The 23,040-nt window shown below is 43.2% G+C and overlaps 1 protein-coding gene across 3 annotated transcripts in view; it reads right to left on the reverse strand.

Annotated features, from left to right (window-relative positions):
• The window catches only part of MAP3K10 (mitogen-activated protein kinase kinase kinase 10), a 60,422-nt gene that overhangs the window by 7,063 nt on the left and 30,319 nt on the right, over nucleotides 1-23,040 (reverse strand). For 2 of the 3 annotated variants that reach the window (XM_018565071.1, XM_018565072.1), the window contains 6 exons: nucleotides 22,275-22,455; nucleotides 16,600-16,748; nucleotides 14,859-15,034; nucleotides 13,125-13,365; nucleotides 8,937-9,059; nucleotides 6,042-6,180 (listed from right to left, as the gene is read on the reverse strand). In XM_018565071.1, coding sequence (XP_018420573.1) covers nucleotides 6,042-6,180; nucleotides 8,937-9,059; nucleotides 13,125-13,365; nucleotides 14,859-15,034; nucleotides 16,600-16,748; nucleotides 22,275-22,455 — 1,009 coding nt within the window. Of the gene's footprint in view, nucleotides 1-6,041; nucleotides 6,181-8,936; nucleotides 9,060-13,124; nucleotides 13,366-14,858; nucleotides 15,035-16,599; nucleotides 16,749-20,193; nucleotides 20,376-22,274; nucleotides 22,456-23,040 lie in introns of those variants that run through there. The other variant, XM_018565073.1, reaches the window with a different exon arrangement.

The following is a 23,040-nucleotide window of genomic DNA, read 5'->3' on the forward strand; positions in this document are numbered from 1 at the left end:
ATATGTTCAGTGGGTTAATCAAACTGGTTCCAAAACAGAGGCATGAAGAAATAATATCAAAGTCAAGAATGCTGCACAGCCACATGGCAAATTCTCACAATGGATTTCTTTTCATTTGCATTACAAACAAAGGTACATTGGTACATAGGTAAGTATGCTTCAGCATACTTAATTATGTACCTTTGTTTGCACTACAGCAGAAAATAAGTCAATCGAGAGGATTTAGCATATGGTTGTGCAGCATCCTTTATTTACACAGTATACACACACATATATATATACAATGCAAAAAACCCCGCTGCAAACTTTGCCAACATATATGTGACAAGAATACAGCGAGTCACAACAACAAAATGTACACCATTAAGGGATCATACTCATGTACATCTGCCAACGTGGATTATATGAAACAGTGTTCAGCATGTGACAAAGGCTGTTACATTGGTGAAACTGGCCTTAAGCTGCATCTCAAGATGAACCTACACAGGAGCTCGATCAAGAACCACAAAGAAAATGAATATTGCACTCCAGTAGGACATCACTTCTCCCGAAAGATCACTCCATCCAAAACCTCTATATTAAAGTACTGAAAGGGAATTTTAAAAACTCTCATGAAAGAAAAACATTTGAAATAAAAATGATTTTACATTTCAATTCCATAAAGGAGGGACTTAATGTGGATTCTGGTTTTCTTACACACTACCAGAACTTTTTATGAGTATACAGAACATAATAATATTCATGTATGTTGTATATCCCTGATCTGTTTAGGATTTATTGGTCATCCTATGTTTATTTGTTCTGTGTTCTAGTTATCAGGATACATTCTTTACTCCCAGGTCCAACATTTATGACACCCCACTCACCCCCCCTCCCTAACAACTTTCTCTTGCTTTAAGTGGTAAACGTTGTCATGTTGCTTAGTATTGCTTCTGACCTGAAGAAGAGAGGTTAAAGGAGAACTATGGGGTCAGTGTTTTTCCCCATAGTTCTCCTTGGGGTAACGGGAGGACACAAACTAGCGTCCTCCCGTCACCCTAAGCTCAGTATACCGCAAGCTACAGCTCGAGGTATACTGAGACGCCGCACCTGGAGCGGATCCCGACTTAGATGACAGGATCCGCCCAGCTGCGTGAGTGACAGCTGGCTCTGCCTATCTAGAGGCAGAGCCAGCTGTACCCGCCCCCTCCCCCGTCCGTTCCGCCAGTCAGCGCTGGCAGATCGGAGCGGGGAGGGGGGAATCCAGCCCCTCCCCCTGTCACGGCAGAGAGCCGTGACAGGATCGAGAGGGGAGGGAACCCGGTATGTTTTCCCTCACCTCCCGATCTACTGAGCCGACCTGTGACAGTCTCATTGTCACAGGTCGGCTTAGAACTATGACGTGAGTGGAAATCACTCATGTCATAGTTCTCCTTTAACTCTCGAAAGCTTGTCTTTTATATATTTCGTCCAATATATAGTCCAATAAGAAAGGTATCATCGCATACTACAATACTCCGTTTTGTTTTTTTATACAACCTATATATATATATAATCAGACACCGATTGCTAACCCATGGTAACTAGCCACACTGTGGCTGGATAATAAATAATGAATAGGGGGAAAAAAATGAAGATAAAGGCTGAGCAACAAATATTTCCCAGGTAGAACAAATGAAAAAGGTAAACTTGTGCAAAAGTATTTGCATGATACAGTGTAACGGTATTATCAAAACAAACAGAATATAATATGAACACAATATAGAAGATACAATTGTTTGATTTATAATTAGCCTTCCTTTTATTAGTGCAATTATATACTATATAATGTATTTTTTAAATTGTCATAAAGTCCATTTTTTCTTCCTGGCAGCTTTGGAGATGTATATTTAGTTACCATAATTACAATTCCACCCTACCACAGCTGCAGGTTTGTGAAAAGAGGAAACATTCCCCCCTCCCACTGCTTCCTGTGTGTCCTAAAAGGGCTCAATTTTCTCTGTGTGAAGTGCTAGCTGATTGGATATGGGCCACACACACCCCCACATGAGACACACTAGGTTTAAAACAGGAGCCAGTAATTCAAGGGATGCTCTAGTGTGTGAAGGCAGATGCAGCGGACATTTTGCCATTTGCTGTCGTAGCATCTCAAGGACCTTTTTGTACCACATTTTCAGCATCACAGAACAAGTCTGGTTTAAATGTCTAGTTATATCATTTTTTAGGTGAAATTTGTTTTTTAAGGACTCCAATGGCAAAGCAGGATACGGCTTTATTCTAAACGGTGTTGATGAACCACTGAAATCAATAGATGCAGCTATTTAAAGAAGAACTCCAGGCACATAAAATGTTAAGCGTTGCAGTGGGTCTGGCACTGTGAGGGTTACTGGCTTGTTTTGCATAGGGAGCTAAAATAACAGATATACTCATCAGAACCATGATCCCGTGTGTCTCCTAGATCGGTCCCTTTCAGTTTCTTCTTCACCTCGGCCCCGGCGATGGAATGTCCCTCAGCGTCCTAACGTCCTATACACTGTATAAGACATGATGACTCACAGGACCTTAGACCGTTGGAGTCGAGGGAGAGCAAGGCCAAAGTGACCAGTCTAGGAGCCAGCCAGGATTGCAGCCCGGGTGAGTATGTCTCTGTTATTTTAGCTCCCTAAGCAAAACAAGCACTCAAACCTTGCAGTGCAGGGGTAGTCCCACTGCAAAGGTTAAGATTTTATTTGCCCGGAGTTCTTCTTTAGCTCTTAACCTCCAGGGTTGGATTTATCCCCCCTGTCCACCCCCAGGCCCCTTGTCTTGTGGCACCCCCCTTCTAGCTTTTTATCATGTAAAATCAGATGCCATAGCCAAACAAGGCAAGCTAGCAGAGAAGCAGCCAGAGAAGCTGAAGGAGACAGTTTGATGGTCTGTAGGTGTACAGTACACCATTTCAACAAGACAAGCAAAAAATACAAAGAGGACATGGTCAAATTGTACTGACAAGGTGTGGGGTAGAATGGAACCTTTTCTTATACAGACGAACCAATTAGCAGCAGCGTGATTTGATGGGGGCTGTGTGCCAGGGGCGTCCCGAGGCCGGGTGTCACCATGTCGCCATCGCGCGTGCCATCATCGTAGATGCACGGCCATCTAATTGACGCCTGCCGGCGGCCATCTAGCTAGAGGAGAGGACGTTCACCCGGCGGGATGGGGTATGTCGCCGGGTCCCCTCCTCTCTCCTGTCCAAGCTCCTGTAGCACACCTTACCGGAATTCCCATAGGTAAAAGTGGGTGCTCGAGCCTGTCAGATATTTTGTGGGCATCTGTGTCCTATTGGGGAGATTTCCCTTCACTTCCTGTTCAATACCCACAACAGAATGTGAGAGGAAATCGCTACAAATTAAGGGGAATCCCTGGTGGTCAGCAGGGTCACCATAACTAGTGTTTCCATTTAAAGATTTCCCATCTATTCGTAATCAGATGGCAACTCAAAATGTGGGATTTTCCTTCACTTACAGTATTAACAGTAACCCTAACAGGGACACAGGCATCATTAAAAAACCTGATCTAATCCCTCTCCACTCTATCCAGAACTAAAAAAAAAAGAAGAGTTTTGGCTTTAGTTGCACGTCAATATTGAGCTTAATTTTTCTGCACCAGTATTAGGAGGAAGCTCTGAGAAGCTCTTCATCTGGCTACTCATGCTGTTCCTGCTTGTCTGGGTGTTGGAGGCCCCCTGCAAAAGTCAGGACTGCTGACAGCTAATTCTGAGCTCAGGACAGTCGTAGCAGCAAAAAAGTCAAATCAAAAGGGGTCATTCAGTGCACTGAAACTGAACTGCATGGCTGTTATAAGTAGAGTTTTACCAAAAAACCTCTCTTGTAGACAAGTAAGCCGGCAAAAGATGTATTTGGTTTTGTTTCGTTATTTTGTTTTTTGGGGATTCGGGTCTGAAAGTCAATTTGTTTCGGCATTCGGATGAATCTGAATTTTCGTTAATTTCAGAAAATGATAATTATGAATGAAAATTCATTGCAGAAATGTGACATTTACGGGGTTATTCAGAAGTGAACAATCTAGGACAACATGGCTGAACTGGAAAGTGATCTGAATTGGAGAATTTTTCCAAATCAGCGATGTTGTCCTAGATTGTTCACTTCTCCTGTCTTCTCCAAACTCTTCACCCTTCTGTGAATAACCCTGTAAATGTTTACTTTGTTTCTTTTTAACTTTTGACACTCCACAGATACAAGAAAAAAAAAAAGACTGTGTGGTTCCGTTCCCCCAACAATTCCTACCAGACCCTTTAGGTCTGGTAGGAATGTTAGGGGGAACCCCTGATGTGAATAAAAACACACAAAAAACAGCATGCGGTTCCCCAGCAATTCATACCAGACCATTTAGGTCTGGCAGGAATTTTAAGGGGAAACCCCAATGCCAAAAAAAAGAAAAAGAAAATGTGGGGTCCCCCTAAAATCCAATAACAGACCCTTAATCTTAATCCGGGCAGCAGCCTGGCAGGGCAGGAAAAGGGGGGTTTCGGGGCCTCTTCCCGACAACCCTGGCCCAGTGGTTGTGGGGGTCTGTAGGCAGGGGGGTGTCATCTGCATCTGGGTACCCCCTTTCATAATGTTCTCTCTCAGGTCCGCTCCTCTGCTGATTGACAGAAGGCAGTGGGTGGAGCAATAGCCAGCCTGCTATTGGCTACTGCAATTTAAAAAAGCCAATAGCAGAATAGCTATTGCTCCTGCAGAAGAGCAGACCTGAAAAAGAAAGTTCTCTCTCAGGTGCACTCCTCTGTGACAGACATCAGGCAGTGGGCGGGTTCATTAGCCAGCCTGCCATTGGCGATTTTAATTTTAAACAGCCAGTAGAAGGCTTTGTTTATTTCTGTTCACTGCCCGAAATATCGGGGAGTTTTTTTTATTTGGTGCGCTTGCTTGTCCCCCTCTTGTCTTGTCCTGCCAGGCTGCTGCCCAGATTAAGGGTCTGGTAAAGGGTTTTAGGGGGGCCCCACGTTTATTTTTTTTAATTTTTTTGGCGTTGGGATTCCCCTTAAAATTTCACCAAATCTAAAGAGTCTGGTATGAAATACTGGGGAACCACATGCTGTTTTTTTTTTTTGGGGGGGGAGGATTTTACATGGGGAGCCCCCCGAACATTCCTACCAGACCTAAAGGGTCTGGTATAAATTGGGGGGTGTACCCCATGCTGTTTTTATTATTATTATTTCTGTGAACAGTTAAGCACTTCTGTGTATTCTGTGACAGCTATCATATTCTTTACATTGGGGATGGAAGTCTCTGCAAAGAAGCAGAAGCTGTTACAGAATAACACAGATCTCTCAGCTTCTTTCTTTATTGACATTTTGTAACAATATTCCGTTACTTTGTTTTCAAGTCCAGAATGTCAACAAAGAGTGAAGCCCGAGAGCGGTAAATGACAGCTCCACCGCTTGTTGCGATTCATTCCGAATGAAATTCATATCTGTCCGAATTCGGTCATTCATTCGGATTCGTTATTTCTGTCATTTGGAAATTCGGATGCATCCGAATGTACAAATTTCAGAAAATTAGTACGATTTTCGAATCAGAAGGAAACGAATCGCACATGTCTACTGTCTTGATCAACATCCACCTAGAACAAAATGAATAGCTCAGGATGGAAGTCCTCCGTTTCTGCATCAATGCATCCTGGAAAACGAGCCATAAATGAATGTGACACATAGGAGTCTATTTATAAACAGTTCTCATTGTTCTCTTTTGTGCGAAGAGAAACAAAAATGATTGCTCTCAGTATATTTTCTTTTCCAGTTTAAGGTAACATTCGGAAAATACAGCATTTTGGCCACAAGATGGAGCTGTGGAACACAGGAAATAAGTATTTCTTAAAAGAAAACATACTAAGAACATTTGTTTTTGCCTCTATTTGCAGAGAACAAATATTCACAGAGATGGGCAGGGCTAATGGCGTTGCAAATTGTTTATAAATAGACACCATAATGACAACCAAAAAAGAATAGTGTCTTCTGTGTGAATTCAGCAATTTGTGTTGAATACGTGTTTTATGATCACCTTTCCTCCCCTCCAAGTCTCTCCTTTGGCTGTGTAGAACTAGGGCCCCAGGTCTTTCCTTTCTTCTTGGGCGAAGTCACTTCTTCTTTCTTCGGCACGGAGCTCCGCCCCCAAGTCTTACTGCCATCCACAGGGGTCACTGGGATAGAACACAAAAGAAAAACTATTGTGTTTTTTTTTTCGTAGAGCAAGCTATACATTTATAACAGAATAAAGCAGCACTCCTCAACTTTTTTTCAGTCACGGCACCCTTTAAAAGTATGCAAAATCTCAAGGCACCCCAGTCTAAAATGTAGTGGATTTTAAGGGGATCCCACACAAAAGCCAGAAAATTGGGGTTCCCCCGTTCACATCTAAGTCCCCCCCTTCACATCAGAGCTCCTCCTTCACATCAGAGTTCCCCTGTACATCAGTATAGATTTGGTGTTAAATTTGGTGTTATCGCTCTCACTCTCTCATACTGGTCACTGGAAGTTCAACATGGCACCCCATGGCAAAGAACTCTCTGAGGATCTGAAAAAAAGAATTGTTGCTCTACATAAAGATGGCCTAGGCCAGCAGTGGCGAACCTATGGCACGCGTGCCAGAGTGGGCACGCAGGGCCGTTTCTGCTGGCACGCGAGCCCAGGTCCGCCGTACCACTTCAAAGCTCACTGATGGGCACGCAGGCGCAGAAAAGACCTTTAGAGACGATGTCATCTTCTGCCACGCAAGCGCACTGAGGACGAGACGAGGAGCCGCGCAGGCGCACTGACGTCAACTGACAAGGTATGTGAAGCGCCCGTAGTAGCCGACCGGAAGCCGCCGAGTCCGACTCAGTCTACCTCCTGCAGACACAGCAGTGACAGGAACTGACCTTCGACTCTCCCCTCTCTCTTTCCGTCTCCAGCCACCCGCTTGTGTGGACGGGTTCCCACTGCCGAACACCCACTCAGCCAAGGTTCTCCTCCTCAGTGGCGGATCCAGGGGGGGCAAAAGGGCAATTGTACCCCCGGGATTAGTGTCGCGACTCCCCATCCACGTTCTGCCGCAGCCACCCGTCCCGCAGTGTGTACTGACAGCTGTCCCTCCTCCAGCTCCATGTCACAGACTTTACTGCGGTTCATTGTATAAACTTTGTACAATGAACTGCAGTAAAGTCTGTGACACACACGGAGGGACAGCTGTTTTTTTCTGGCGTGTGTGCTGTGCGGGGATCTGAATACAACAGGCGGCTGCCTGTCATTGACAGTGATCACTGTTAGCCTGGTGGAGGCGGAGCCAATATCCGTCTCTGCAGGTAGCCAAAGCCACAGCGACATCCTGGTATGTGGGTCAGCGCGAGTGAGGACCCTCTCCTGTGACCCCTCCACTGGCCGCCAAGGAGAGGTGCTGCAGCCACCCATAGAGAAGGACAGGGGCTGCATGCACGGAGCTGTACGTGCCGGCCGATTCCAGTGTGAATGAGCCCTACATGTCCCCAGGAACATAAAATAAAACATTTTTGTTTTTTAATACTCACCTGATGCCTGGATCCCCCGACAAGCCAAGCTTCCCGTCTCCCCCGCTGTCAGAAGCTGCCTATAGAGCGTGCTGGTTACTACTTAAAACGCCGCGCTGTGTGCAGCTTCTGAGAAGATACGCTATTAGCGTAGCGTGAGTGATAAAAGACCATCTATGGACCACCTTGAAGCTGCATAGCCCCCAAGAGCCCATACAAACAACCGCAGAGCCCACCTAGGAGCACATATGGACCACCTTGAAGCTGAACAGCCCCCAAGAGCCAATACAGACAACTGCAGGGCCCACCTAAGACCATTTATGGACCACCTTGAAGCTGCACATTAGTATTTGGCTCAAAGTGCAGGGTTGGCACTTTGAGACACGTAAGTTGGTTTAAATCATGGTATGGGGCTGCATGAGTGCTGCCGGCACTAGGGAGCTACAGTTCATTGAGGGAACCATGAATGCCAACATGTACTGTGACATACTGAAGCAGAGCATGATCCCCTACCTTCGAAGACTGGGCTGCAGGGCAGTATTCCAACATGGTAACGACCCCAAACACACCTCCAAGACGACCACTGCCTTGCTAAAGAAGCAGAGGGTAAAGGTGATGGCCAAGCATGTCTCCAGACCTAAACCCTATTGAGCATCTGTGGGGCATCCTCAGACGGAAGGTGGAGGAGCGCAAGGTCTCTAACATCCACCAGCTCCGTGATGTCATCATGGAGAAGTGGAAAAGGACTCCAGTGGCAACCTGTGAAGCTCTGGTGAACTCCATGCACAAGAGGGCTAGGGCGGTGCTGGAAAATAATGGTGGCCACACAAAAAAATTACACTTTGGGCCCAATTTGGACATTTTCACCTAGTGGTGTACAGAAATGTACACTGATATACAAGCTGTACACTCACTACTTTAAATTGTAGCAAAGTGTCATTTCTTCTGTGTCGTCACATGAAATGATATAATCAAATATTTACAAAAATGTGAGGGGTGTACTCACTTCTGTGAAATACAAAATATTTTTTTGTTACATATTATTATGTAGTAAAACACATTACTTATAGATCTGGCTGTTAAGTAAGAAGTGTTGTGGGGTTTTTTTTAGATAAAAAAACTGTCTATTCAGGAAATAACAGTTCAGCACAATTGGAAGTTGCATTTTCTACTCCCCATTCAAGCAATTCTTCTACCGTTGAACAATTCCTGCAATGCCTTTACTAGTCCAGGACCAAAAAAATTCCAGCGGACACTAATTCCATACAGACACCATCAATTTTCATTGCATAGTAGTATATAGCAAGAAAACGTGTTAGAGCCACAGATAGTCAACTACATGCAGATGTACAATCTTATAGAATATACATAAATTCATTTACAGATATTTTTTATGCATATGGGTGAAAACTCACATCGAATGGCTCGAAGTCTGGGGATAATCAGAGGGCTCCCAGGGGGGCTGTAGCTGCTCGACCCCTGACTTTTGCACTTGTCCAGAGTTGGAGATGCCTGTACGGTGATCTTGTGTTCAAATCCTGCAGATAGAACCAAAACAGGTCAGGCACATAAAAAAGTTCTTTATACCTTTTACAGGGTACAATAGTGTGTGCAGATGAGTATTTGTGTTCCATCTCTTATCCATTCAGTGTTAATTTAGAGAGTAGGAAATGAGATGGAGCTGTGATCTCTTATTCCCACATCATTGGTGGAGAAGTATGCATGCCTCAGTGTCCATTTAAGAAGCTCTATTTGTCTTTCAGTTATGTGCATGGAGATCATGACATGCTTACAGGTTCCACTCAATCCCATAGTGGTTCAATAGGGTTGAGTTCAGTGCTCTATAAAAGGTTCTACCCTAATCTGCTGACACAAGACTAGATGCACACGATTGTCTAATATTTTTTTGTATGCTGTAGCATTAACTATGCCTTTCATTTGAAACACCTCCACTTAATAGTTTTGAGAGATGTCCACTTACTTTTGGCCATATTGGGTATTTTAAGGATTTTTATCCAAGGTGTTCTACAGGCTCCCTGTATCTCTATGGCATTCTCAAACTACTTCTTCCTGTTTATTGATCTTCCATTCGTTGGCTTTTCAGAAGCATTTTACAAGCACGGACTTCTGTGGGAGGTCTTAAGCAGTCAAATTCTCATGTACAAGAGGTGGACAAAATAATGGAAACACCACAGATATAGCTTTGGAGAAGCTAAACCCTATTCAGAAACACAGGTGAGTCATATCAGGCCGATTGGCTATTGGTAGTTTATGTAAGCCATAAAATAGGTGCGTCAATTAGCACTTTGATGTGTGAGTTTCCAAAGCAAATTGTGCCAATCAACAGAGTGAAACAGTCTTGAACTTCTCCAATAGGGACAGTTGCTAAATGCCTCATAAGTACAACCTAAATCTATCACAGAACTGGGTCAGCATCTTTGTGACCTCTTTGTGAAGTCTCAGCAAATCTGAATGTTGTGAGATTCAATCCGCACACTGTATAATATCCTTCATATAGTCATAGCATTAAGCTTTTTTATTTTTTTTGTCCACACAGCTTTTCTATGTACTCTGGTGGAGGTTTATTACTAAAGATAGTGCTTGTATGGCATTTCAGACTGCTATTATTGTTTCATGGAAATCCTTACAGAGCACCGTGAATAGATTGATGGCTCCCGCTTCAGGTACCTCAATAATGATATAGCTGGCTTTTGCCCAAGAGGACCAGTCTCCTGTAATAGCCCACCCTTCCTTGCACTGTAAGAATACAAGGCAGTCACACTTGGGCAAAACGTTGTATAAAAATGATTATATCGACTTTGTAGTGATAATGTTTACAAGCCTTTCACTCAGCTTCAGATGGACTTTTGCATTCTTCATAATAAACTGCAATTTCAACATGCAGCAAAAACTAAATATACAGTCTATCCAATGCGTTTTTAGATATATGTGAAAAGAGGTCACGTTGATGGTAATAATTCTATGTTTTAAGAAAATATATGTTTTTGCATTTAGTTTTAATTATGTTTGGTTATTACATATGTAAGCTCTGCTTGCTACTTTAGACTCACCAGAAACATCTACCACTGATCTACCAAAACTATGTAATAAGAGGACGTAGCTAAACTAACCTGTCAATTTGTATCCAATTAGGCAGACCATTGTGCGACATACTCGTTGGTGGATCTTAAGGTGATTGTACTGTCGGAGTGTGTGGTGAGCTTTACAGAGCTACACAATGGTTGTGCTTTACTGTTTTTTTTTACAGTGCAAGTCTATGAGTCGGTTGTGTCTGAAAACAATGCACTGCATGTGTGGCTGATATCTTATGATAACGGTTGATTGAAAAGAGGCAGAGTGATTGTAAACTGTGTTTGCTCCCTCTGGTGGCTAATCTACAATCGTTAAATTTAATTCAGTAACACATTTTTTTACTTTATTTGGAGTGTGCAAAGTGTACAAAGTGTGGTGTGCTGTGCTGCGGTGCCACCTGGTGCACTGCGGAAAAATACAGCACGTCTGGATTACTACACAGATCCGAAACAAATACACACCAAGATTGAAGTACACACAGGCAACATGGGCTTATCTTGGTGTTCAGCTTTAATACATATGGTTAACACTTATTGTAACTTATGGTAAAGCAAACCCTACTTTACACCCATGGTGCCGTCTGATATCAGAGGAACACGCTTGGAAATTCAAATATCAATATTCCATTGATATATTTATTAAGTGAAGAATGTCACATCATGTCATAAGGTGCTAACGTTTCAGGTCCGCACAGGGATCCTTCATCAGAGCGACAGTCACAGTGTCAATGCTAGTGTTTGCACGGCGCCATCCATGTGGTCACCTCAAGCACCACAGATACTTTTATGCTGTAAGACCCCTTCACATCAGAGCCTCTTTCACATCGGGAGCCCTCAGCCCCTCCTTTAGAGTCCTACCACAACAGCATTTTGAGGTACCATTGAGGAACCCAGAAGGTGAATGGTATTTGGAACCTATTATATCAGGGGAAAACAACGGGTTATGTTTCCATATTTGTATGTCTTCAGATTATATAATTGAGTCTCAATGATCTTGTACATGAGAACAAATGAAAGCTGCTAAAAATGCACATTAAATGTAAGGTATTGTGACCAATATAACCACAACTAAAGTGTTCCATGCACAGAGGCCAGTGTGCAGTTGATAGACATGGGGGTGGGGGTGTACAGGAACATATGGGTGAGCACATAAAACAGTGTTCAGTGAATGGACTTGGCGACTAGACTTCCACTTTCTGTTGATAGGAAAATGCAGTATGCTTTCAGCTGCATTTAGCTTGCATTTTTTATTAGACTAAGACACTTCGGAGATCCTTTTGAGCTTCTATAGAGGAGTGTTTGACTTGCTTTCAAGCTGCTTCCAGATGCATTAAGTTGCTTTCCATTCCCATTCACTTGTATGGGGAGAAAAGCAGTTCTGAAGCAAACAAATGCCCATACACAAGTACTAACAGTCACATTTCACTTCTTCCACCAGTAAAAACACAACTGTGCATGGCAACCAATCATCTTCTCTCTTTCATTTTCAAAGCTTAAGTGAACAAATTGAAGAGAGACACTGATTTGTTACCGGGATCAATTATTGAGGAGTTGCGGGTAATGCGATCAGAGCATTTCAGTACTGGAGTCGCATCTCTCACTTTCCTCAGTACCCAGAAGCTTGGCATTGTGTGCAGGGGATACAAGTAAGATTTGTATACTTTGCAGCCGCCCTCTGTATGCAACACCCAACTTTTGCCATTTCCTTCACTTCCCATAAACACATAAGGATGTGAGATCAAATCTCTCTAGAGAGAGATTTCAAGAAGCTGAAAGAAAAACCCCTATCACTAGAGCAGGTGTCCCCACTGGAGAAAGTCCCTCTACTCCTTGTTTTGGTGACAACTGTAATATTTTAGATTTCCCATCACTTTCTGTTTCAAAGGCTAGGGTAAAATATCCCCCCTCCCCCCAGGGTAAATATCCCTACTGGGGACTAGACATGTGTACGGCAAAAAAAACTAAAAACAGTTTAATCCGTTTTCTCAAAGAAAACAAATGTTTATGGTTCAGCTGTGACGTTATGTGACGTAAAGCGATCTGCCTGCAAGATGGTGGCAGGCATGCGCAGAACATGCCGGTGGCCAATATGGCTGTCGCGCGTTCTGCAAACGAATTTATGTATGCACGAATGTAGTTTTCGTATATTTGGGCATATAATAAATTGGCTTTTTCAGATTCGGAGGAACTGCCGAATGAACTGAATTTCGTTTGCAGGCTCGTCCGAATCCAAATGCACATGTCTACTGGGGACACAGACAGCAATAACACTTTGCTACCTTAACAAAAAATCAAGAGAAAAAGTTAGTCTTACTGAAGGAAGAACTGCTCCTGTTGCCTAAAACAACCAATCACATACACCGTTATCTTTTTACCAGGAAATGGGTCAATGAAAGGGACAGTGTGATGCATCAAAAACACCGGCCCTGCAGACACTGCCAATCATGAGACGATGAATGCAATAACTAGAACAATAAGAGCTGTCACACCATTACTTGGACTTAAGTCTACCTGAGGGTAAGCTGATCCGATTGCCATCCTTGTGCTTCAGACGACTCTTCTTGAAATTGCCCTTGCGTTTTTTCACCTTGGGTTTCTCCTGGTACATTTGGTACATGATGATATTCAGCTCCCGCTCCACAATGTCAAACTCTCTTTCTGCAAGTTCTTGTTCCCTCCTGCGGAGCATTTCCTCCAAGGTCCTCTGCTCCTCGGCGGCACGCACCAGCTCTTCCTCGCGGCAACGCAGCTCCTATCACAAAGCAAGATTGGCAACTTTAAAGTTAAACTCCATTTTAACCTGCAGTCTTGCACAGTTGTACAGGCTCCTCTTCTGTACTGAAACTGCTGATTTCGCTGCGCTGCTCACAATGCGCATTAGAAGCTGCAGTAATTAAGATAGAGCCCACCTTATTTCCTGGCTGGAGGATGTCCAGCATCTTCTAGCACTTTTCTCTCTAATATTATTCTCCCTGGTCTACTCCTTTCATTCATTGGATTTCAGCTCTTTCAGTCATGGAGGCTCGGGATCACATGTAGGCTTTACCTAGGGTGGTCTGCATGCAAATGCAGCCTGCCTAGCAATGCTCACTCCTCCAGACTGGCATCCACTCATCAAGGCATTTTGATATTTGCATAACACCTCTCAAAGGCCAGCCCACTGCTTGCATCAGGCATGCTATGCTATGTACAGCCCCCTGCTGTCCCTTCCCCCCCATGATCTGCCTGCATTGCACAGAGACCCAGTGGTGATGTCACAGGGTCTAATATATGGTATAAAATTAAAATGGAAATACTTTATTTAAAAAAAAATCATTAGCATGTTGATGGGGGAGTAGATAAACCAGAGAAGGCAAAATATAAGCATATTAGACTTCAGCTTAAAAGAGGAACTCCAGGAATTGTCAAAAATTAACCACTGCCGTGGGGCTACTCCTGCTCTTCAAGTGTTAATGGCTCATTTTTCTCTAGGGGTCGGAATAAGGATGATATATTCACCTGATCCTCGGTCTTGCAGCAGTCAGCACTCACCTCCCTCCCCTTCCGCTCCGGCAGTGAAAAGTCCCTTGGCGTCCTCACGTCTAATGCACTTGTATTAGATGTGAGGACGTCTCTGGGCCTTAGACTGCCAGAACCCAGGGAAGAAGAGCCTGCAGGGACCGGTCCAGCAGCTTGGTGGGGCTGAGGATCAGGTGAGTATATCTTCTTTATTTTAGTCCCTAGAACAAAATGAGCAGCTAACCCATGTGGTGCGGGGGTAGCCCCACTGCAAGGGTTAATTTTTACAATTCCTGGAGTTCCTCTTTCATGCAACAAACAGCAGCATTCAGTGACCTGGTATCATTAGCTAGCTAACTTAGCAACTTTGCCAAAGTCAGTAAGTTTACTCAATTTGTCTCAACCCGAGTTCAATGGAATCCTCTGCAGGCTATAGGGGAAATGTATGCAAGGAATATTAGGAGGATGCGCAAAACATGTTATAGAAATAAGAAACAATATTTTCTCTTGTTTGAGGAACTGTACATGTAAAAGGAGGAGCTGAAGATATAGAAGACAGCATGGTTTTTTTTTCCAACAGTGCATTTAGCATTAGATTTTCAGGAGTGGGGGCTTGTATATAATGAGTGTCATCATTCAGGTATGCTCACAGTGGAATGATACCTAAATAAAATAACCCTAAATCTGTCCTTGCTGAAAATACTGTACTAAGCTTTATTCAAACTAAAAATCTACATCTCCAATCACCTTCTCTTTGGTTCTGAGTTCATCGAACATCTGTTGAATCTCCAGTCTCCAGTCTTCCTGCAGGGAATGGAAAGATTCCAAGGGCATCTGAAACATGGCGGATTGCTCTATGGTGATCAGCTGATCCAAAATGATGGAGAAGGAGGGGCGGCTGTGAGGATCCGGGTCCCAGCATGCTGTAACCAAAATTGTTCATCGTTATCAATGTCTGAAAATTGGTAAGTATACTAGAAATTACATTAAATGAACTGGAATTACATAACAATAGCATAAGGTTACGATGAGTAAATAGATACCCAATAGCAATGCAGAATACCACTAGCTATAGAAGACTACAAATCCCAGCAATACTTTAAACAGCAATGCAGAATAGCATATGAGTTTACTACATACTCGGTGCTACCGCTCTGCCCTGGGGTGCCAGCCTGATGTCTCAGGCGGAGGGTCTCAGCAGGGGCAGATGTGGCGGATCGTAGTAGGGGCCGATGTGGAGGATCGCAGCAGGGGCCGATGTGGAGGGTCTCAGCAGGGGAGATGTGAAGGATCTCAGTAGGGAAAGATGTGGCAGATCACAGCGGGGGCAGATGTGGAAGACAGCTATGAGGGCAGATGCGACAGATTAAAACAGGGGCAGATGTGGCAGATCGCAGCAGGGGCAGATGTGGGCCCAGGGCGGTTGCCCCTTTTGCCCTGCAGTAAAGATGCAGTAAAGATATACTTATATCAGAGATATAAGTATACTCTGTCTTATATTGCAAGAAACGGACAGTTTTAAATCTTTGGAGACAGGGACTCTTTAAAGTGACTCCTCATTCAATGTTCAGGTGCTCCAACTCTTTCATTAGCAACTCAGTAAAAATTAGGGAGAAGAGGCTGGCAAAGCATAAAAGCTTTTAGAACTTTATTAAACAGCAATGTAAAGAAACACAATACAGCCCAGGGAATGTGCTAGACAAGGACATTGGAAGAGGAGAGAGGAGAAAAAAGAGAGTGGATCAAGCATAATGCAAGTTTTGACCAACTTAAGAGATAAGTGGTCAAATCCATCTGGTGAGTGCTTATCCCCTAGGGTGTACACCGTGGTGAATAATTCACAAAATTGGTGGAAAGCACATCATGAACTGGGCACTTTATTTCCAAGGACGCTGTTATGGAACATGATGGACCTCTCCAGAGAGGACTTTTTTATTAATTAATTTGAAAAAATCATCAGTGTCTAATAGAGCTACTACTAGGACTCACAGTCTATGTGGGGCATGTGCATATGAATAATATAGTTAACAAAAAAAAAAACAGTACAGCAAAAACAGCCTGCTTTAAGGCTGTCTGTCTAACAAAATCCTAGAACTGAGTCATCTCAGCAAGAAGACATAAATCACTGACTCATTAGCCTGTGTGTAACTAATTTCAGCTTGAGCTACTGAGCTCTGTATACAAGCTTTTTACAACACGTTGCATTGAGGCACTAGAAAACATGTGAAAAGGAGATGAAAGCTCCACTGATTGGCTAAACAGAAAACTAATGCTAAATATTATGTAATATTTCATACTTAGCTGACTAAAAACAAAAAGTCCTGAACAAAATAAACAACAGAAAATAAATACAAAACCCCTATGCATAACCTTTCAGAATGTTTTAAAGAACATGTAACTAGATTAAATGGTAATGTGCTGTTTATATTTGACCATAGTTCTGTTATAAATCCCTCTGCTATAATCAAAGGTGATAAAATCTGATTACCTTCCAGGATCCTAACAAATGGGTCTGGGCAAGTTGATGGAATTGGAAGTGTCAGTTTGTTCATTGCAACCCCATAGGCAACAGCCAGAGCATCAATTTCGCGGTATGGAACTTCCCCCGTCAGCAGTTCCCAGAGGAGAACGCCAAAGCTGGAAGACAAAAAGAAAGTATTTTGACCTCACAAACAACAGACAGCAAATGTCACAGTATTTTTGATGAAGTGATTTTTTTCTTTCAGTTGACTTGATTGTTCAGTATAACTGCTCCCAAGTCTCTCTCCTAAGAATTTGATATACGTTGCATACATGAGGGCTAAAGAGTCTGTGCAACCTGGATAGATGGCTCTATATTCTGCCGTCCATCTCTGCTATATTATTTGGCCAAATGTTTATGAACACCGGACTATCACACCTATATGAGCTTGTGGGACATCCCGTTCCAAAAACCATGTCATCAATATGTAGCCGCCCCCCCCCCCCCCCCCCCCCCCCCACACACACACACTTTTCAGCTATAACAGCTTTCCGTCTTCCGAGAAGGCTTTCCACAAGATTTTGGAATATGCCTTTGGGAATTTTTGCCCAGTCATCTAAATGAGCATTTGTGAGTTCAGACACTGATGTTGGATGAGAAGACCTGGCTTGTAATCAACATTCCAATTCAAAAGAAGTGTGTTCAATATAGTTAGTGTATTTCTTTTGCAGCCTTACTGGAATAATGCATACTTCATATTTGTTACCTTTACATTCATATAGCAGAAGTTAAATACAATATTAAACAATTGCTGCTCACCTTTATAAAGGCTCTTTTCTGAAAACTCCAGGACTAAAAAAAAAAAATCCTACTTAGTTCTAGCTTGCTATGCAATATTTATGAGGGGACAGGGGAATTGTGTTTGTCATTATTAACCCTGTCTGTACTGTGCTGGCAAATCAGTTGTTAACTAGATGAACAGGACCTGTCTGTCCTAACAAAGGGTTACAGATCGCAAGACGTTATAAGTTAATGCATAACATTGTTCCTCCATTCTGTACCTTATCTGCATATTGCCACCTTTCCAAAGCAGTAGAAACTGCCCATGACACTGTAAGCATAGATTTGCTCCAAAGAAACAACTAAAAAGGTCAGAAATATTTATTTTTTAAAATAATTTTTAGGTATATTATATGAGTGGAAACACATATGCATTTAGTGGGGGCTTCTCAAATTTGACTGCAAAAGTGGTAATACACTTTAAAATCAGGGGTCTGTGCTGGCCACTCGAGATCCTCCACAGAAAAGGTCAGTCTGCAAACTGTTGCCACAAGGTTAAAAAGCACTATGTCTTTGTATGCTTCACTGGAAACGCCTAAACTCAATAATTTGGTGTGGTGTTCAAATACCTTTGGCCATATACTGTAGATGTCATGGTCAAGTGTCCATAAACGTTAAGTCCTATAGCCAACAAATCTAGATGGATTCCACTCACTATTCTAAAACTAGGAATAAAACCTTTTTGGGGGATGAAATTGTGAAAATGTCATTGTGTTCTGTTTCCATAAAGCAATGCTATTTTCCAAGGTGAATACAGCATTCAACTTTAGGGTCATACACAAATTACGTTTCATATGTAAACTTGAAAAAATGTGACAGACAGAAACTTTGAGTGCTTCATATATCTGATAATCAATAACGGTCTACTCAGCTTTAAGAAGGGAGTGCTGAATACTTCTTTCCATGACCTCAAAGCAAACTCATTAAACATTTATAAACTTTTAAAAGAAAACTCCTGCATACCCGCAGGCGTCATTACCTTGGTTAGCCAGAAAAGCCTATGATTTTCCTGGGTTCACTTTATTACTCAATGATCAGCTTCCTCAACTTCATAGAAAAGCCTAGCCCACCCACTGTCAACTTAGAGTCCAGAGTCAGGGTTTTACCCCTGGGTCCAGAGGTCAAGTCCTAGGTAACAAAGTGAAACCACACAGTCACAGGGGCACACAGAAAAGAAATATATGATGATATATCCTTCTGGTGCCCGCTGTCATGCAGGACTTTTACTTATAAAGGTTTAAAATGGCTGCTGGCTCTGGTTTAAAGGAGAACTATGGGGTTAGGGCTTTTCCCCATAGTTCTCCTTAGGGTAACGGAAGGACACAAACTAGCGTCCTCCCGTCACCCTAAGCTCAGTATACCGCGAGCTACAGCTCGCGGTATACTGAGACGCCGCAGCTGAAGCAGATCCCGACAATTATGTCTGGATCCGCCCAGCTGCCTGAGTGAAAGCTGGCTCTGCCTATCTAGAGGCAGAGTCAGCTGTACCCGCCCCCTCCCCCGTCCCTTCCGCCAGTTAGCGCTGGAGGATCGGAGCGGGAGGGGGAAATCCAGCCCCTCCCCTGTCACGGCTCTGTTCCGTGACAAGATCGAGAAGTGAGCGAACGCCGGTATGTGTTCGCTCACTTCCCGATCTACTGAGCCAACCTGTGACAGTCTCATTGTCACAGGTCGGCTAGAACTATGAGGTGAGTGAATAGCACTCACCTCATAGTTCTCCTTTAAGGTAATAAGAAGGAGTTAGTGGTGCAGCAAGTACCACAGTGACTTGTAGATGAGAAGAATGCCGTTATATCTAAGCTGAGTAGTAATGCTCTTGAAAATCACATCTAGGTTTTTAACTGCAGGCTTGGTTTTTCCTTAAGTACTGTATATGACAGATAATTGGACTTCGGGTATCCTGCTCTCTTCCCCAGATAATAAACCTTAGAGAAGTATCTCCCTGGCATGCCTAGTCAAGCCGATCAGAGCCAGGGACTGACTTACTGGCAATTCATATAATAAAATGTCCTATCGTAGATGCAGCATTCTCATGATCATATACTCTTGGGCTGTTATAGTGGGGAGAATGTTTGTCTGGTCCTCTAGTGTATGTATTATGTTGTTGAAGACCATCTCCAGTCAAAACGTTTTTTTTTCCGTTTTGGATAGACTTCATGAGAGTAAATACATCTGTCAAGTTTTTACAGCTGACCCTGTTGGGAAGATTTCCTCTCGCTTCCTGTCTCTGTGACAGTCTGGGAAATCAGGGAAAAATATGAAAAGCGCGATAGTCACTGGGACAGGAAGAAACAGATGGCAGTAACAACCTGATAGAGGTTTGTACCCATCACCATTTAAATGAGAAAGCAGTGTTTTGTTGCAGGAAGTGAGGAAAAATCTTTCCAATGGGGTCACAGACCACAGTAGAGACCTAACAGGGATTCAAACCACTATCCCTCGCTGCCCAAAAAGTTTAGATGAAGTTAAGCTTTGAATACTGTTGGAGTACAAAACATGCTTATTGGATAAGACACCGCCAAGAGCAACGACGATCCCATAACAACCGATAATGTGTTAGTTTATTAAAAACAAATGAATGGAAAACTTTTGCTGATTGATTGCTATGGGTTTGTTGCACTTCATACATTGAGGTCTATCGAAATTGATCTCTCTGAACCTTCAAATATTGAGAAGCAAAACAAAAATGGCAAGAACAATAAATACACTCAAGAACAGAGACTTTATGTTAATGTTTAAGAAAGTTCCCCATATATTGGTAACAGTTGCAAGCCCCATTACCTCCACACATCGCTACTCTTGGAAAAGAGAGACAGACGTATCACTTCTGGGGCCATCCAAGCATAGGTGCCTGCAGCACTCATCTTTGTGGTCTTCTGCCATTCCCTGGCTAGGCCAAAGTCTGTGATCTTCAAGGTTTTATTAAATAAGTCATTGTTCTCGATCTTCTCAAGTATTAGGACTGCAAGAGGAAGAGAAAGCATGAAGACAGGTCATAAATTAAGCTGTTTTTGTCTGTTTCTCAATTCAGGAGAGTACCCCTCCATTCCTCATCTGGTGACACTAAGAGCATTGCTCTGAGATGAGTGTCATGCAAATGTGCTGACAAGGAACACGATAATGGGAGAAGAGGGCAGAATGAGGGATGACACAAAAAAGCACTAGTAAAAAATATATATATTTACCTTAGACCCGGGCTTCCAACTGCTTCCCCTAAGCGAGGTCACTCATGCTTCCCTATGAGATTCTGAAAAAAGCTGATTATCCCAAATCTCATAAGAATGTACTAAGTCATGCAGGACTTTTACTTATAAAGGTTTAAAATGGCTGCTGGCTCTGGTTTAAAGGAGAACTATGGGGTTAGGGCTTTTCCCCATAGTTCTCCTTAGGGTAACGGAAGGACACAAACTAGCGTCCTCCCGTCACCCTAAGCTCAGTATACCGCGAGCTACAGCTCGCGGTATACTGAGACGCCGCAGCTGAAGCAGATCCCGACAATTATGTCTGGATCCGCCCAGCTGCCTGAGTGAAAGCTGGCTCTGCCTATCTAGAGGCAGAGTCAGCTGTACCCGCCCCCTCCCCCGTCCCTTCCGCCAGTTAGCGCTGGAGGATCGGAGCGGGAGGGGGAAATCCAGCCCCTCCCCTGTCACGGCTCTGTTCCGTGACAAGATCGAGAAGTGAGCGAACGCCGGTATGTGTTCGCTCACTTCCCGATCTACTGAGCCAACCTGTGACAGTCTCATTGTCACAGGTCGGCTAGAACTATGAGGTGAGTGAATAGCACTCACCTCATAGTTCTCCTTTAAGGTAATAAGAAGGAGTTAGTGGTGCAGCAAGTACCACAGTGACTTGTAGATGAGAAGAATGCCGTTATATCTAAGCTGAGTAGTAATGCTCTTGAAAATCACATCTAGGTTTTTAACTGCAGGCTTGGTTTTTCCTTAAGTACTGTATATGACAGATAATTGGACTTCGGGTATCCTGCTCTCTTCCCCAGATAATAAACCTTAGAGAAGTATCTCCCTGGCATGCCTAGTCAAGCCGATCAGAGCCAGGGACTGACTTACTGGCAATTCATATAATAAAATGTCCTATCGTAGATGCAGCATTCTCATGATCATATACTCTTGGGCTGTTATAGTGGGGAGAATGTTTGTCTGGTCCTCTAGTGTATGTATTATGTTGTTGAAGACCATCTCCAGTCAAAACGTTTTTTTTTCCGTTTTGGATAGACTTCATGAGAGTAAATACATCTGTCAAGTTTTTACAGCTGACCCTGTTGGGAAGATTTCCTCTCGCTTCCTGTCTCTGTGACAGTCTGGGAAATCAGGGAAAAATATGAAAAGCGCGATAGTCACTGGGACAGGAAGAAACAGATGGCAGTAACAACCTGATAGAGGTTTGTACCCATCACCATTTAAATGAGAAAGCAGTGTTTTGTTGCAGGAAGTGAGGAAAAATCTTTCCAATGGGGTCACAGACCACAGTAGAGACCTAACAGGGATTCAAACCACTATCCCTCGCTGCCCAAAAAGTTTAGATGAAGTTAAGCTTTGAATACTGTTGGAGTACAAAACATGCTTATTGGATAAGACACCGCCAAGAGCAACGACGATCCCATAACAACCGATAATGTGTTAGTTTATTAAAAACAAATGAATGGAAAACTTTTGCTGATTGATTGCTATGGGTTTGTTGCACTTCATACATTGAGGTCTATCGAAATTGATCTCTCTGAACCTTCAAATATTGAGAAGCAAAACAAAAATGGCAAGAACAATAAATACACTCAAGAACAGAGACTTTATGTTAATGTTTAAGAAAGTTCCCCATATATTGGTAACAGTTGCAAGCCCCATTACCTCCACACATCGCTACTCTTGGAAAAGAGAGACAGACGTATCACTTCTGGGGCCATCCAAGCATAGGTGCCTGCAGCACTCATCTTTGTGGTCTTCTGCCATTCCCTGGCTAGGCCAAAGTCTGTGATCTTCAAGGTTTTATTAAATAAGTCATTGTTCTCGATCTTCTCAAGTATTAGGACTGCAAGAGGAAGAGAAAGCATGAAGACAGGTCATAAATTAAGCTGTTTTTGTCTGTTTCTCAATTCAGGAGAGTACCCCTCCATTCCTCATCTGGTGACACTAAGAGCATTGCTCTGAGATGAGTGTCATGCAAATGTGCTGACAAGGAACACGATAATGGGAGAAGAGGGCAGAATGAGGGATGACACAAAAAAGCACTAGTAAAAAATATATATATTTACCTTAGACCCGGGCTTCCAACTGCTTCCCCTAAGCGAGGTCACTCATGCTTCCCTATGAGATTCTGAAAAAAGCTGATTATCCCAAATCTCATAAGAATGTACTACAGCACAATTCAGGAGCACATACCAACAAGATTTGGGTTCCTTAAGCTGGCCATACGCCTATAGATTATGTGCAGATTTTCTATGGTCAGATGGAAAAAGTGCAACAGATTCCTCCTCCATCTACGCTAAACTGTGTGGATGGAGGAATCTCCCACTGGGCCAAGCTTCAGTATCTTGCTAGTCGGCCCCGCTGGCTTTCAAAACACCTGAACAATGCCTGCATCCAATCAGATTGTTCAGGTATTTTGAGAGCCAGC

The sequence above is a fragment of the Nanorana parkeri genome, unplaced genomic scaffold (assembly GCF_000935625.1).
Source record: "Nanorana parkeri isolate BGI_ZX_2015 unplaced genomic scaffold, ASM93562v1 scaffold810, whole genome shotgun sequence".
Classification (NCBI taxonomy): Eukaryota; Metazoa; Chordata; class Amphibia; order Anura; family Dicroglossidae; genus Nanorana; species Nanorana parkeri.